Source organism: Pezoporus occidentalis, unplaced genomic scaffold, assembly GCF_034315485.1.
Source record: "Pezoporus occidentalis ecotype Australia unplaced genomic scaffold, CSIRO_AGI_Poc_V1 ctg72, whole genome shotgun sequence".
Classification (NCBI taxonomy): domain Eukaryota; kingdom Metazoa; phylum Chordata; class Aves; order Psittaciformes; family Psittacidae; genus Pezoporus; species Pezoporus occidentalis.
The window spans coordinates 1,468,702-1,486,158 of NW_026916072.1; the positions used below are offsets into that span (position 1 = coordinate 1,468,702).

The 17,457-nt window shown below is 44.6% G+C and overlaps 1 protein-coding gene across 11 annotated transcripts in view; it reads right to left on the reverse strand.

Moving 5' to 3' along the window:
• MEGF11 (multiple EGF like domains 11) overlaps positions 1-17,457 on the reverse strand; it is a 268,163-nt gene that overhangs the window by 68,853 nt on the left and 181,853 nt on the right. For all 11 annotated transcript variants that reach the window (XM_062601762.1, XM_062601760.1, XM_062601766.1 and 8 more), the window contains one exon: positions 8,828-9,002. In XM_062601762.1, coding sequence (XP_062457746.1) covers positions 8,828-9,002 — 175 coding nt within the window. The remainder of the gene's footprint in view (positions 1-8,827; positions 9,003-17,457) is intronic.

Below are 17,457 nucleotides of genomic sequence, written 5' to 3' on the forward strand. Positions count from 1 at the left end.
GGGAAGAATTTCTTATGAAGGGTGCTGTTCCAACAGCCCTGAATACCTCTGCTGCTTGTCCTCTGAAAAAGTCCTATGGGGACTTTGAAACAGAGAACACAGCCATGCCACCAAGCTTGACCTGGAGCAATGGCTTGTGAAGGTAAAATGGAGCAAGAGCTCAGTCTGCCAGCAAATTTGCCAGTCACTGCTGATAGAAATGCGGTTTGTGATGTCAGTACTGATCCACAGTGAGCTGGACTGAGACCAAAGTCATTCCGTGCAAGGCCACTGCACAGCCAAGAGAAGATAATTTTCACTCTGCACTGACCTGGCCTGGATCAGCCCTAGTAGCCCTGGGATGCAAAACTTTATAGTCTGTTACTGGTCCCAGTGGCCTACAAACCCCAGCCGTTTTGTGCACATAAATATGTACTTCTGTATGCATGGAGAAGTGGGTAACAAAGTTCAGAGGTCATCAATGAAAAGGGACATCAAGATGCAACTCACAGGTAGTTTTCCTCTAGTCTATAAATATGCAATAATCCTGATAGGTACAAATGATCCCTGACCAGCTCTGTTTGTGTGAGGAATGTATCAAAACACTGGGCATGAGATGTTTTGAATTCATGTTAATGAACTCAGAGCTTCCAACATGCAGCCAGGCTGATAGGAAAACTTCAATACAACTGGGAAGTGACAGTGCTTTCCTTTCAAGAATGGTTTTCCAGCTCACTCTTAATTAGGCTGTATGGAACAAAGTGGTTCTTTTGTTGCCTGCTTGAGATCCTCTTCTTGCTCTGCATCCACTTGTGAAGTAATTTGTAAGCTTAAAAAAATTGATCAGGTGGGTTTTCAGGTTTATCTTCCTGTAGAAGATATCAAGAAAATGCAAGTCTGAAGGACAGTGCATTCCTCAGAGTCCAGAACCTGGAAAGGGGGATGCAGGACACACACACAGATAGCATAGAGGACCTGATTGTATTATTGTGACTGATGGTCTCACTAGTATTCTCAGCTTTATCTGCTTTTCAAGCACCACGTGGATATCATTTGTAACTTTTCTCAGCACGGTTTCCAAGGGCACAGTTATATATTCCATTTTTTTGAAGTTATTTTAGTTGAATTTCCTATATCCCAGTCTTTCACTTTACCCCCAGATCTAAACTCCCATCAATATCGGTTATCAAAGAGACTGCATTTCCTTCTTGCTGACTTTGGCAAAATGAACCTCTCCAAACCATTCAGAACACACTGAAACTTCCAGGTCTTTTTGCTGTTCCTTCAGGTGCATCCCACTACTCTCTTTGTCGCCGAGCTGGGACTTTCCCTCTTGTGCTGCTTCTGGCATCACCAATGATAGTTCACCTTGGGCTGGTTTTGTCTCTCCGCTGCCTGTGTCTCTATACTTAAAGGCTAGCTGAGGAATTAGTCCTGGCTACAGTAGGATATTCCCAAACACCTTAAAATGAAGTCTACAAAGAACTTTTGAATAATTGAGGGAAAACAGGAAAAAACCTATAAATAGGAAACAGCTCCAAGTCTAGGAGCATGGGAATCAATTTATTCCACTTCATGACTTAATATTCAGTCTTTGTTCAGGCAAAATCCTTTCTTTTTAGGGAATGGATGCATGGTACCTTTAACCTGGTTGTGCAGGGAGGGGGTTATGTGAATTTGAGGTCCATGAGCCCTTCTGAGTGTCCTTTGCTAGCAAAGTGTCACAGGAGACCTGATAGAGAGACGGTGTTCCTACAATTGGGAAGGAAAGGCTAGGGGACTAAGGATATAAATCTGTGGAAAATAAGGCTCTTTTAGCCCCATTAGTTAGAGGACAATTTATTGTACTTCATGGTATCATAGAATCATAGAGTCATCAAATGGTTTGGGTTGGAAGAGACCTTAAAACTCATTCAGTTCCAACCCCTGCCATGGTCAGGGACCCCTTCCACTAGAGCAGCTTGCTCCAAGCCCCTGTGTCCAACCTGGCCTTGAACACTGCCAGGGATGGGGCAGCCACAGCTTCTCTGGGCACCCTGTGCCAGCGCCTCAGCACCCTCACAGGGAAGAGCTTCTGCCTAAGAGCTCATCTCAGTGTCCCCTCTGGCAGGTTAAAGCCATTCCCCTTGGCCTATCCTTACATGCCCCTGTAAAAACCCCTCCAGCTTTCTTGGAGGCCCCTTTAGGTACTGGAAGCTACTGTAAGGTCTCCACAGAGTCTTCTGTTATTAATTAATAATTCCCTTACTGCCAGCTACAACCCATGCTCAAACCCACCTGCATAGTGAGGGTGCCTTATCATACCCATTGCCACTACTGCCAGCCATTCACAATGGTTTTGAGACATTGGATTATGAACACAAATAGGAAACCAGTGAGAAGAAAATGCATCTTCCTTGTGCACCGAGGTAATTCCTGAAATGAGACTGGGCAAACTATTGCTGTTGCCTGTAATACTCCAGTTAATTGGACAACTGCTGTGCCAGAAAAGCTTTTCCTCACCTCCAGCAAGTAAAATTTATACTGGTGGCTGGTAACAAGAACATCTTGATAAAATGGTTGAATTTATTTTATAACTATAAATGAAAAGAGCTCTTAACAAAGGGGGGTAACTGATATGCTCCGTAAATCAAGGATAAAAGGACACGGGCTCTATTGAAGGTTTTTTCCCCTCGTCTTCTCTTTTTCAACCTTTTGATGAGGTGCCCTGTTGCTCTGAAATGAGCTTCCACTGAAGTACTTCTGGAATTAGCTCAAAGAGAAAGGGGATCATTTAAATGAGTTAAAGCCCCCACACCAGATCCGCTATCTCCAACCTTCGGTTCATTTGGTAGATGAAGAATTTTGTGGAATTCATAAGTAATTTCACTACTAAAGCAGAGGCTTATGAGACAAAGAAGTCTCATTCATTTTTTCCTGCTTCCTTCTGAAGCAGGGAAGGATGATACATTCAGAATAAAGATGAAAGCAAATATGTAGAAGAGAGGGAAGAAACTGATAAATTTGTACCTTCAGTATTTAGAAAACACCTTCAGGCAACGACTCTTCCAATTCCTCCTGAACTACCTGGGATTTCAGTCCTTCAGGGAAAATTCAATTGAAGATAAGATAAGGGGCTCTTTTCTATTTACTTTTTCCCCCCCTTTCAGACAACAGAGAGAATTTTAAAGGTGTAGGACAGGACAGCAGGCTCCAATTTTCTTTTAATATAGAGGGAAAGATTGGTTTTATTCTCCTCTATTTTTTATTTCAGGGAGCAAGAGATATTGTATGTGCCAGAAGGAAGCTGGCCATGGCTGGAATACTCAACAGACTGGACCTGTAAGTTCCTTATGACCTCTATAAGTAACACAAAATTATGGTTCTCCTCATTTCTATAGAAGCAGAAATTGGTCATTTTCCTCCCTGGGTAGGCATGGGGTGGACTAAGACTAGCCTGACACCATGTGGGGTGTTTGCACTGATATCATCCATTAGCAAGCTTGTCATACAGTTCCTGTGTATTTGAATAGGTTTATAGCACTATAATATACATCCGTTTTACGAAGTACTCGAGCTATTGCTTATTGCGTGTTACACGGACTGACTTCTACTCCAACGTGCAGGCAGGCTGTAAACTTGTACTCCAGTGTAAATCTTGAAAGCAGTTTGCACCCCTGTGGCAGAGAAAGCATTATGCTGAGGAACTCTGGCATTCCAGACAGAAGTGTGGACTTAGAGACCTGGATTAAGTCTGTGTTTCAGTATTTCAGTGCACAGATTCCTACTGAGCTCAGCTGGAGGTATATATGCATAAGCACTTGTATAAGAATATACTTGAAAGACATTGTTTAATTACGCTTTTAAAATGCAATTTTGATGCAACATCAACAGCAGATGCAAATGGTTATAGATGCACAGGACTGGGATATACCTTGGAAAGCCTTAGGGAACCCAAGTGACATTCCAAAAGCTGAAAAATCTTCTGGAAGAGGTAATCACTGCTATAGTTTCCATACTTGCCTGTACTGCAATTGGTTTGTATGGGATCTACGAGTATATCCGAGGAAAAGAAGAATGTCAGAATGGATTCTTTCATTTTGGTGATGAAGTGCTAGCTTTGCTTGCCAGCATGCAGGGCTCAATAGAAGCAGACAGGCCTTCAAAAAATTGCAGCATAAATAGATGAACTCTTTAGAGTAATATAAGTTCTGTCATCTAGAAGTGAAATATAGACCTAAGTGCCCACCAAAGTAAAAGCTGACCGCACATTCTGCAGATAAGTGTTAAAGTTTTCTCAGTGTGTCTTGGCTGAGAAATGTTTTAACTACACATTTCCTTGCCACAATAGACAGAATGAAAGCATTTGAAGTCAAATCCATTTTTCAAAGGAAGAAAACAAAGCATCCATAAGGAAAAAAGGCCTGTCACAGGGTGAGGTCTCCAGATAGCCACTCTTCTGAGGGAAATTGCAATTAGCTGTGCAATAGGGAAGGTGAACTTAGTTGCATTGCAACAGCATTTATGATCTCGGTAGCTAGAATGCTGATAGGGACGTGCAGGGGGTTGGTTTCAAGATTACCTTGTGAGACAGAAGGTCAAGATTCCTGTGGTCTCCTGTCATATTTAATTCATATCCTCTAGCCTTCTTCACCATGTTTATTGAATTACAGGAATAAAATTAAATGAACCAAAAACAAAAGAAGAGAGGACACGGACACTCCTGATTTCTTTTACGTCCTTATTGCACAGCTGACTTTAGTGGGCTTGTAAGAGAGCATCTTAAAGCAGAATTTGGAAGGAGGGAAAGGTACAATTTAGTATAACCCCTTTCACTACCCCCATAATTGCACCCAAGTAATTTATTGCAAGGAGCGACTGTTTGCATGTGGGAGGAAGAATACATTTTTTACCAGTCAAGAATCTCCCTGTGTAGTTTTTAAGGCTAATCTTTGTGTACTCCTTGTGTGTGTTTATCAGATTCCTTCTTGCCACAAACGAGGTGGCAGTAGAATGGCTTTTCAAAACCATTCTTTAGAATAGCATCACTGGCAATTCATCACATGAGTACTAAGAGGCAGCCCTCACATACAGTAAAAATAACAGTTTCAGGGAAATACCCTATTGGCATCCTTATAATGATGATTCCCTGCAATCCTCTTAGTTAAATTGATACAACCTTTATCCTCCCTTCCCAAGTGAGATGCAACAAGCACAGGGTTTCCAACAGGCCTGCAGCGTGCAAGCCTCCTCTACTGCCGGAGCATGTAGGGAGGAGCTCTAGATATGCTCTGTGATTTTGGGATGAAGATTTTGTTGTGTCCTCTCCACTCCAATTACCCTGTTTTTATTGTCCTGTATACTGCCTCCAAGACCCAGGCTGGTTTGGGTACAATTGCGGAGCACTGATTTCTCAGCTACCTCTTCCATCAAATCTACACAGTGTCTGCGCAGTGGTTTAGACATCGTACAGTTAAAATAGAGCAATCCCCTGGCACCAGCACAGTCATATCAGAGCAGTCATATCAGAACTTCACACAAATCACCTGCATTGGTACCCAGTAACATCTTTGTAACAGTGTCATTTGGGTTTAGAGCTAGGTGTGGGCAAATCTTGTTGGCTGAGTCTGACCCGAAATACTCATCAAAAAACGAATGTTTTGATGTTCCATCCAAACCTGCAAGCTCACCAATATTTAGCCTTGGCATTTGAATTGCTGGAAATGTCACAGCTAATAAATAACATATTATTTTCTGAGCTACAATGTACATTTTTATTTTAAACCTCTGCTTAACTTCCAGAAATTCAGTGTTCTGCTCACGTACGTGTCAACCTATGGGAAGGCCGCCTTTCCACTTAATACATTTAATAAAGGTGACCAGATGCTTTGTGTTTTTAATGGGCTTGTTCTGCATCCCAACAAAATGTCCCTGTTTTGGCTGCGACTGCAGATGATTCATCCTGAAACCCAGCCCAGCTGCCCTGACACAGCCGAGGCAGGGCACAGTCAGAAACCAAGCCATCTGTGCAGAAGAAGTGGGCTGGAGGAGTGCTTCGTCAGGGAAAGGCTGTCATTTCTTTGTCACTATATTTTCGAGGCATCCAATAACCAAAAAGTCCTCGGCCTTTGCAGTCAAATTGTGCAGTTATAGCCCATGTCCCATCATACTCTCTTCCTTTCCCCCTTACTCAGAAACCCTTCAGCCTGCTCTGCTATGTAAGCTCATGTGTAGATCAAATGTTTCTGTAAAATATAAGGTGTTGCTTCCACTTTTGTTCTTTCCAATCATATGGCAAAATTCCTGACCCTGTAGCTGCATCAGCCAAATCTCATGCTAGAAAAAGCAAGAGGGATTCATTTATGGCTTTTCTGGCTAATTAGCTCAGCCCAGTTCTGTATTAGCATCACTCTGTTGTCAGCACAGCCAAAAGAGACATCCTGCATTCACTAACACTCGCGCCACTCGTTTGCAGGCTTGCCGAATTCAGGGGCAAAATTCTACCTGCAGGCAAAGCTCCCCATTGCCTCAGCAAGAGGCAGGCATGAATATTTGAAGGCAAAGCCTGGTCTGGAGTGTGTCATTGAGGTAAGCCACTTCAAGCCCTGAGAGGGTTCTGGCCCCACAGCATCTTTCTCTTGACCTGCAGGCTGCATTGAAGCAGTGCTGACACTTCTCCCTGCCCAGACACTGGAGCACACAGGAAGAGAGTGGTGGGAAGGAAAGGTTCCTGTCAAGTTTTCTTTACAGCCTATGTTCTCTAGCATTTGAAAGAACCATTGCAACTCAAGTATTCTGCAATGCATACAAATGACAAATACTCTTCAGAGGCAATAAATTAGCAATTTCAAGGCTTTACTTCCCCTCATGGACTAATTGCCAGAGATTATAGTATATTATGAGAAAGCAATGATACTAATGCCTAAATATGCTTCAGTGATTATAGAGCTATCCTCAATAACCAAGCTGTTTAAATGTCAATGCAAGAAAGCTCTTTATTATGAGATTAAATATTATTTTGAAGCAATAGGAACTTCCCAGGCTTCATGCCTGCAATAATGCTGTCTTGGAGCAATATATATTGGACAAAATATGGGCTTCTTTAAATGTGTATGGTGAAGGGTCCCAAAATATTTTTGTGCTGCAGACTTGAACAGCATTCCTGATAAGAAAGAGGATTTTGATATCTTTTTTATTTTGCATTTGTTACTAACATGCTGCTGCCTTCATTCCTCCACCTTATGTTAATACCTGCATATCACCACTGTACAGAGAAGATAAATTCTGTTGTTTGTTACTGTAGGGGAATCAAAGCTCCAAGCCCTTCTTGTTTTCACAGCTCTAAGTACTACTGTCTTGCACAGATGCTTTTGACAGCCCTACCCCTCACACCTAAATAAATCTGTTTATAGCCAGCACCAAGAGAACTCTTGGAAATGAGACAGAAGTTCCAACTTTCAGGTTCAGCTGTTGACATGAAGCAGAGAACAAAATTTGCGTCTTTAAGCCCCAGCTCCAGTTCCACAGTTCTGGAGATGACAGTTGGTGTGGATTTAAAACGGAGGGAGGCTGAAAAGCCTAAAAGCATTTAGCATCCCACTGATCTCCTATAGGACTCCCACACACTATGGATCTTGTCACACGGCTGCACAGCCTTCTCCTATAGATGACAGCAACATTATCAGCCCTCAGAAGAAGACTGTTTTTTTCCTAGAAAACCCTAAACACTGCAGTTGGTATGATGTTCACCAGGTCTCATAACTGCAAATCAGAAGAGTTCCAACACAGAAAAAGATCATAAAATCTCATGATCCCTAGAATCTGAAGGTACCTATTAATCTCATTTGGAGGCTGTAACTTAAACCAATAGAGGGTAAAGCTCATGTAGGAGGCTGCTAAACATCATTGGAAGTTCTAAATATATTCTAAAATCATAAAAATACCCTATAAATATAAAAACCTGGGGAATGTCTTTGTATCTGAAGCTTGATTTCTAGTAAACTTAGTGATAATAACTAGTAATTACTGCAACAGTATAGAAAACATCAAGATAGGCCTGTGGGGACAGAGCACGAAAAATTCAGGACATGAATTGCAGAAAGACAGCTGCTAATGAAGTTGTGGTGGAATTCCCTCTCGAAAATAATTTGTTTAGGAAGTATTGTTTCTTAGGCATAGCCTGCAGATCTCCTCCATGGTGTGCTCCTGAAGTGAAGAGGTACTTCATACTCAGATGACCAGGGAACTTACCAGCCAGAGTTGCATTATGCCCATCTGTAGCAGGACTGGATACCTGGATCCATGTCTTAACATCTGCTGCTGCAGCCTGGCTATCTTTAATTTTGCATTTTTGTTGCTTCATCTTGGCTGATTTCTTCAGCCATTTTCCATCTCGTCTATAAAATGTAATGCTTGTTTACCTTAGAATGTCTGAAGCTCTTTCTGATGCTCAGGTAAAAGACACCTGCCATGTATGCTCAGAAAAGACATAAATTGCTCTATCATTTGTACCATTTTCAAAGATCTATTAAAATCGCAGTGTGCCTGACAGGGAACATGCTGAAAGGCCATGAGAACTCTTTTACTGCTCTTCCAGGCATACAATAATCTGACATCTTTTATGTTTTGTCTTGCTTAGAATATACGACTGGAAACCATGTCTTTATCCTTACAGCAGTAATGAACTTACAATACTAATGTTGAGTAAACTAGAAGTAAAACATTGACACTGCTCAAAGGAGAAATATGTGGATTTATAATAGAATAGGGAAAAATTACCTGCATCCAGCCACTTTGATGCAGATATGATTTGAAACCAGATTAAATTCCTCTTTTCTGAAATGCCCGGTTGCTCCCAGCCCTCACTTACCATGTATCCCGGCGCGCACACACACTTCCCCGTGATGCTGTCACAGTCTGCACCGTTCTGGCAGGGGCAGGTCAGCTGGCAGCCTTCACCGTAGTACCCAAGGGGACAGGTTTCATTGCAGTAGAGTCCAGCCCAGCCAGCTTTGCAGCTACATTCTCCAGACAATGGATGGCAGCTAGTGGAGAGAGACAGACACCAAGGAGATGAGGACTGAAAGAAAAATACAGTCTCTAACCAACAGCAGGGCTGGAAGGGACCTTAAAGCTCATCCACTTTCCACCCCCTGTCATGGGCAGGGACACCTTCCACTAGAGCAGCTTGCTCCAAGCCCCGTCCAACCTGGCCTTAAACGCTACCAGGGATGGGGCAGCCACAGCTTCTCTGGGCACCCTGTGCCAGTAGTGAAGAATTTCTTCCAAATACCTAATCTAATTCTATTCTACTTTAATTTGGGTTTTAAAGTGAGTGCCACCTCAGCAGAACTTTTCAGCAGGGAGTGGTAGAAAGGAAAGTGCTTTGGAAGTGAAAAATCTCCTTGGGAAAAGAGTTTTGCAGGGAATATTTAGCCATAGTGAACAGAACTGATCACTACCTGAAGCCTTGGGATTAATTGGGGCAGGAGTCAATAGGAGCCCTGGGACTAAATCTCAGCTGTGCAGGGGAATGAGTCAAGTTCCATTCCGCTGAATAATGAGCATTGCAGCCCAACATTAATCTTCTGGCTTTCATTTCTATTCAGACAATTCCACACTGCTGTGAGAGCACACAGAGAGAAAAGTAGAACAGAGAATCAAGCCCAAAAAACTGGACAATGCCTGGTCCTCCTGTATCTGCTGGGTGGCAGGCTTGACTTACTCCTTTGTTCCTCCTGCTATGAAACAGTTTATTCACCAATTTCTCTTCTACAAACAGAAAGGGCTTATCCCAGGTTTTCTTAAGGCAGTAACTTCCCACAGCAGGAGCCACGCTGAGGCTGTGCCGGGGGCAAGGGAAGGAGGAGAAGGCTGGAGATGTGATAAGTCTCAGTTTGGTGAGGTGAGGTTTCCAGGGGATGGGAGGGGAGAGTACAAGGAGGTGTCCAGTTTGGGGAGACGAGGTGGTCAAAAGAGAGAGAAGGGAATGGAGAGGGAATCTAATCTTTGGAAAAGGACCTCACACTGTGTAAGGCTTCACCTGAGAGCTCAGCATGATCTGGGCGCCTCTGCAGCACGAGGTTGTCCCATAATAGCGCTGCCTACCCCTCAGTGAGAAAGATGAGGAATACTATGCTACAAATCAGATTTTCTTTGTTATTCTCAGAACAAGAACAATAAAGAGAGAACGGGGTTCTACAGGGTGGCACCTCTCTATGGACCTGTCTCCTGCTTTCTTGCCTCATAGAAACTATTTATTTTCCTTTATGATTAACTTATTGCTCTGGTTTAATGCTGCAGACACGACTGAATGGGTTCCTTTACACCTATAAAATTAATATTGTATATGTTAATTTTCAAGGTAACCTCATAAAACGTAATTTCCAAGTATCCATCTAGCAATTACTGGTAGGAGAGGTTAGTCATATACTTGTGACTAAGAATGATAAGATTCTGTGAGTGTCATATGTTTCATCATAAATAGTGTTTTAGTGACTAATTAAACCAATTCATCAGCTTAACAAACTACCATCCATGAAATTCTTCTGACAAAGCAGTCCCTGAAATTATGGTTGCTCACAAAGCACCTCTTAACATTCAGATGAAAATAATAAAAGCTTGTTCTTTTCCCCCCTCTGCGTCTATTAATCATTACCTAATAGGAGCAGAAAGCTAAACGTTAAAGAACTATTCTAAAGTGGATTTGTTGTTTCTCTGTTTTCACTACTGCTGCTTATATCATACACTTCCACGAGAACGGCTTCTGTTGGCTAAATTTAATCTTTCAAAGGTAATATATGATCATGGCAGTCTGAATCAGCCTGTGACGATTCAATTGAAATACTATACTCAGGAAGAATTTCGACTCCAAGGTTGTCTCCTTCTTGCATGCATGCAAGCTCACACGCACTAAAATGAGAAGCAAGAAACAAATAGGTTTTGTGGAAGAGTCTGCAGGAGACTGGGGGCTTGGACTCCAAATCAAAGTGCAGTAGAAGGTTGAAACCATATTCTGCCTTGCGAAAGCTTTGTCCACTCTTTCATGATGCTATGAGCTAGCAAAAGCCCAGTGCAGATGTTTGGGTCCCTGCTTCTGTAGACTCTTCCCACTGAAGCAAGAACAATTTTGTTACCAGCAGAACATATCAGAGTTCTGGTTTTCTCCTAGGCCAAGCACTGGCAGTCTTTAGTGCTTTGAAATATTTGTCTTTTGGTGCCTTACAGAGTGCTGGCATTGTAGGATTAGGAAAAAGCCTCCACATTAAAGTCCAGAGTTATGGTACCCATAACAGTAGTTCTGGATAGGTAGCAGCAGTTGGTGAACAGACTGTACAGCAAGGGAAGGGAAACTTCTTGACAACAGCAGAATAAATCTTTCCAAAGCATTTGTCAAACCACACAGTAACACACACTATAGTACTATGGTAGCCTAACAAGAAAAGGATCTCAACATAGCTAGGTCTGAAATGAAGTTGCAGGCTGTGTCCAGCCAGGAGACACAGGAGACTTTCTCAGATACAGAGAACACATTGCCCTGAATCAAAACCACTTGTTTGATACTGAAGGTGGCTGAGATTTAGATGTCTAACCTAGCTGTTCTTGTCCCAGCCCTGTCAGTGAATCCGTCCATGTACCTTACTCTTTCTACCTTCATTTTTCCCATTTGTAAAATGATGATCCAACCACCTATGCACCCAGACTGCCCAGTGAAATAAATGTTAGTTGCATTGGGGCATTAATGGCAAAGGTGTTAGGGCAAAGAATATGAAATACAGCTAGAAATGTGAATTATTTGTATAATTCCTTCCTTCCTGCTCTGGATAGCTTTCTAGGTCTCATGAGTCCATGGAACACTTTGGCAGCACAGGTTACAGCATATGTAAGGCACTTCCCCATGCCACTAATAAACTGGAATCAAGAAACACACACAGTTCCTCCAGAGAAGGTTCCCTGAATGCATGGATAAGAGTCAATCCTCCCTTCAACAGATCCCAGAAAGCAAACCCACTCTTGAAAGACTTTGGCAGTGTTACACATTAGTATTGTGCATTGAATCTTAACTTCTATTTCTTCAAACCTCTTGCATAACAGGAAGGAATCGTGTCGAAACCCTAGAGTGAATGCAAGCAGCCAAGTGCTCCTCTGGCTCTAGGCCAGGTAGAGGCAGAAACGAAGCTGTCCACCAGGCACAACATGGCAGGAGAAGGAGATTGTTCCATGGCTCTTGCTGCAGTTTGGGAGCCAGAATATGGTCCCTGGTTTCTGACCCACATTTACAGCCATAAAGGAACCTTTATTTTTAACTCACTAGCTGAACTGAAAAACACAAAGTCTTTTTTTGACCTTTAATTTTTTTAAGCATCTAATTTTGAGGAAATCTGAGGAAACTGGGTAACTTTCTTCAGGCGAATTGGGAGAAGAAATCCTTTCGACAGCACAGTCTGTTCCAATTGCTGAATTTGTTCTCCACACATCTTTCAGCCAAAACAACTTCTTCCCAGTGAATTTCCTGACTTTCTGTTTATACACTAGCACTAGTCATCTCATCTTAATTAACAACAGCCCTAAACCTTATTTAACAGTATTTTCTTCCTTTTGGTGTCCATACTAAATCAGCCTTGTCCAAGCACACTCTTGACTTCGGTCAAGGCAAAACTTCATGCAAAGTACATGGGGTTTGGACCTTCAGACTTTTCATTCTCTGGGGATGTATCCATTTCATTTCATTGTCACATTGTCTTCCTTCCCTTCTCACATCTCTGACCTGGGAAAGACATTACCGAAGGTATATGGCTCTGCATGCTGGCTCCTCACCAGTGTTCAGGACTATTCCAGTTGTCCACTTTTCTCTCTGCTTTTCAGAAGAGCAAGCCAGGGTTATGCCTTTCTGACTATTGTACACTTGGCTTTCTGCATAGGGGAATTTTCATAGGTGTACCCTTCCCTGTGGAAGGACAGGCCAAGTCACCAACACATTCTAAACTAGTTAACTCTGGGGTTGTTCAGAGTTTCCATACAAAGTGCCTTTCAGCGTGCTTTGATGCAGAAATTATTGGATGATGCTCTTCAGCCATTACTATGCAGGAGGTTAGACTAGATGATCACACTGATCTCTTCAGACATTAAAATAGACGTATGAAAATAGAAAAGCTGATTGTGTATTTCTTAATGTTCCTCCCTGTCGTGGTTTAAACCCAGTCAGGTAATTCGTTCACTCACTTCCCCCCCTTTCTTGCCCTCCCCCTGCTCTCGGAGGGACGGAGAGGAGAATCGAAAAGAATGCAACTCCCACAGGTTGAGATAAGAACAGTTTAGTAACTAAGGTATAACACAGATCACTACTGCTACCACCAATGATAATAATGATAAAGGGAATAACAAGGGAAGAGAATACATCATCTCACCACCAGCCGACCAATAACTTGCCCCCCAGGCCCAACCAAGCTCCGACCGATACCTCCTCCAACCCTGCAGTCCCCCAGCCCTTCCGGCTAACTCCCAGTTACCTCCTGGGCATGACGTGCTGTGGTATGGAATACCTCTTTGGTCAGTTTGGGTCAGGTGTCCTGTCTCTGCTTCCTCCTGGCCTCCCCTCCTCCCTGGCAGAGCATGAGGCTCACAAAGTCCTTGGCCAAACCTAAACATCACTATCAGCTCTGTTCCCAAGCTGAAAGTCAAAACACTGCACCGCACCAGCTACCAAGAAGGGGGAAAATGAGTGCTACTGCTGAACCCAGGACATTATCCACCCCTTATTCCATACCATTCACGTCATGCTCAGATCCCACATTTTCAATATACCATCACTCTTATCTAAGTGCATGGACCAGTCCCTATAAAGCTGCTGAGTCCGTCTGGTCCATGATGTCAGGCTCCATCTCTTGTAACAGTCTTCCAGAGCAGGAGAGACTGTGTGCAGTGTTCACACTCGTGAATAACCTGGGCAATAGTGTCCATTGCTAAATCCACCCCTCGATCATGAGTCCATCTCTGTGTTGCATCTCTGCTCTGATGGCCTGAAGTGCCATGGGCCCACCAGGCTCAAAATAATTCACTGTCCCCTTAAGCACTTTCTGCAGCTTGCTGCTGGGGACTCCATACAGCTGCCTTCCATCTCCGATGCTTCCAAAGCACTGGAGGGGCCCAGTGGACTAGATACTTGCCCATACTGTCCCACACGCCCTGCCACTCATGACTGTCCAGCCTTGGAGAAAATCGCTTGGTCCCCTTATATCCTCGTCTAACCCCAGACAAGACCCAAACCCGACTCTGCTTAACTTCTGAGATCAGACAAAATGGTTGTGGGTAGAACACAGCCTGTGTGTGTGCCAACATGCTGATCCCCATCACAATCAGCAGGCAGGTCCCAAGGATGCCCAAAGGCCATTCAAAACCTTCAGAACTCTCAGTTGATGCTGCTGTACTTGTCACTGGGGCTGGTGTAGCTGCTGTACTTGTCACTGGGGCTGGTGTAGCTGCTGTACTTGTCACTGGGGCTGGTGTAGCTGCTGTGCTTGCCGGCTCTCCCACCGCCAGCTTCTCTTTTCCTGAGTCCAGCTCTTCCTCCTCTGCCTTGCTGGGAAATGCTGCGTGGTCTCCTGCATCCTCCTGGGGCTCGGCGGGCGGCTTCCGGGGAATGCTCTCGGCCGTGGCGGGGCTGGGCTCTTCCGCGGGGCTCGGCTCGGCCGCGGGGCTCGGCTCGGCCGCGGGGCTCGGCTCCTCCGCCGCCTTTTCCCACTGCTCGGCAGCCGCTTCCTTCCTCTCCTCGACCGCCCCGACCTCCTCCACCGGCAGCCGTCCCCTCGCGGCCTCCGGCCCCGCTCCCGCCGCCGCTTGCTCCCCGGGGCCGCTCTCCCGGGCCGCTTCAGCAGCCGCCGGCTCCCGGGGCCGCTCCCCCTCGGGTCGCCGCAGCCTCACGAAGATGGAGAGTAGGGCGAGGGCCAGGCCGGTGAAGAGCAGCCGGACGGCCAGGTACAAGTCCACGGCCACGTCCGTCCCGCCCTGCTGCTGGAGCCCGCCCGTATTACAAGCCATTGCCATAAAGCACAGTGAGACAAGAACCTTAGCCCAGGCCCCATACTTGATAAACACTATCACAGCAAATACCGGCTCTACGTAAATTACAACATTCTGAAGCTGTGAGATCAACAAGAACAACTCTGAGAGCCAATAAATCAGCATTGTGACGAATGACTATTAATCCAGTCAAATCTGTCGTTATCTCAACCCTTCGTGCCCCACGTTGGGCGCCAAAAAGAACTGTCGTGGTTTAAACCCAGTCAGGTAATTCGTTCACTCACTTCCCCCCCTTTCTTGCCCTCCCCCTGCTCTCGGAGGGACGGAGAGGAGAATCGAAAAGAATGCAACTCCCACAGGTTGAGATAAGAACAGTTTAGTAACTAAGGTATAACACAGATCACTACTGCTACCACCAATGATAATAATGATAAAGGGAATAACAAGGGAAGAGAATACATCATCTCACCACCAGCCGACCAATAACTTGCCCCCCAGGCCCAACCAAGCTCCGACCGATACCTCCTCCAACCCTGCAGTCCCCCAGCCCTTCCGGCTAACTCCCAGTTACCTCCTGGGCATGACGTGCTGTGGTATGGAATACCTCTTTGGTCAGTTTGGGTCAGGTGTCCTGTCTCTGCTTCCTCCTGGCCTCCCCTCCTCCCTGGCAGAGCATGAGGCTCACAAAGTCCTTGGCCAAACCTAAACATCACTATCAGCTCTGTTCCCAAGCTGAAAGTCAAAACACTGCACTGCACCAGCTACCAAGAAGGGGAAAAATGAGTGCTACTGCTGAACCCAGGACACTCCCCAACCTGCTCCTCAAAGCCCTCAAAACTTTCTATTCCAGCTCTCGAATAACTAAATCAAATGAATCAAAACCACTGACAGCAATAGGCAAGCTTCCATCACCTTCTTTCAGTGTTTATATATAATTATCCTGCCCACCAAGGTATCACTACAAGTAGCCAACAGTTTAAACTGCTTCTAGGGAAAATAGATGGCTGTCAGTAAATGAATCACTTTGGAAGACCAATTCCAGTCATGATAAAGATTCAGCAGAAGGATGGGAGGAGACGGGTGGGAAGTGCACTGTATGGGACTGGTTAAACAGTCAGTGGAAAGATTTGTACAGAATACGGGGTGCCTTTGGAGAAGGTCATTTTCCATCAACTCTGACACTCCTTGGCTCAGGAATTGATGGCACTCTAAGGAGCTCATTGAAAAATGGAAAGCTGAAATACCATGGATGAATGAAAGAACATTTACTGATCTACAGCTGGCTGGTACCTCTTTGTTCCAGAACAGCAGTGATAAGATGTAGGGAAAAGGGAGATTTTATCAATGGAGAGACTAGACTCATTTGTTAAGGAAATGGAGATACCATCTGAGCAGAGGAGGCTGCCAGTGAAGCTGATGGAGCAGCGATGGGAGGGAAGGCATTAAAACGTATCTGTCAGGCACATGGTGTGCCCAGAAAAGAGCTGTGAGAGGATTCGATCCAACTTGAGTCCTCATCCTTCTCCACAGCTGGATCGTGCCAGTCCGTTCTTTCAGGAAGGATCTTCTAGCAAACCCCCAGAGCACCTCTTTGAGTAACCCAGGATGAATTCTTGCACCCTCAAAACCAAAGCCTCCACCCACTAAAAAGACTTTTACTGAATTGAACCCTTAGCTGAGAAAGAGCAGCCAAGCTCAGGCTGTCGTGGCCTGCAGTCCTTCCACTCTATGTACAGCTTTATGGGAAAACAAGCACACAAGCAGCTTTCTGCAGGCCAGGAATTGGGGTGAGGACCAACATGTCAGCTATTGTCCAAGAGTGCATTTTCACCCTCCAGGTCACATGAAGAAGAGCTTTCACAGAGGAGCAGTTTAGCTTGTATTTACCACAGGTTTTAGCCTTGCCCACTGGTGGGTGCTGCAGAGTGATGTGACATGCAGGAATTCACACCTTAGCTCACTGCAGTAACTCCTGACACCCCTATTCTTGGTACAACACATTAGCTGTTTGTGTATGATGCTCTGCTCATGCCTTATGGGTATTACTTTTTTTGGCCATGATTTCATGATACACAAAATAATCAGGAGTGATAGAAGCCTGTTGTACAGAGCTCCTCTGAGGTGTCAAACACTGGTTCCTTGTAGGCAAACCCAGCAGAGCTGGAGCTCTCTGTAGAGGACTCGTATCATCAGAATTACAAGGCTTTTAAATAATCCATTGTGAGCTTTGACTTCCCGTTAAGCAAAGCCTCACCACTCACAGCTGAACTTGAATTCACAAGAAAGGTCACCTGTTTATTTCCAAGACTGAGACAAATGGAGTCTATCTCAAGCACACAAACAGATCTGCCTGAAGTGGAGGGGGTGTGTGAGTGTGTGTGTGCATGCACACAAATTAGGTGGGATTGCTTGCATGCATAATTGAGGAGAGTGTTTGTATTTTCACAGGCTGCAGGACTGCAAGGTAGGTTTCCCATCATC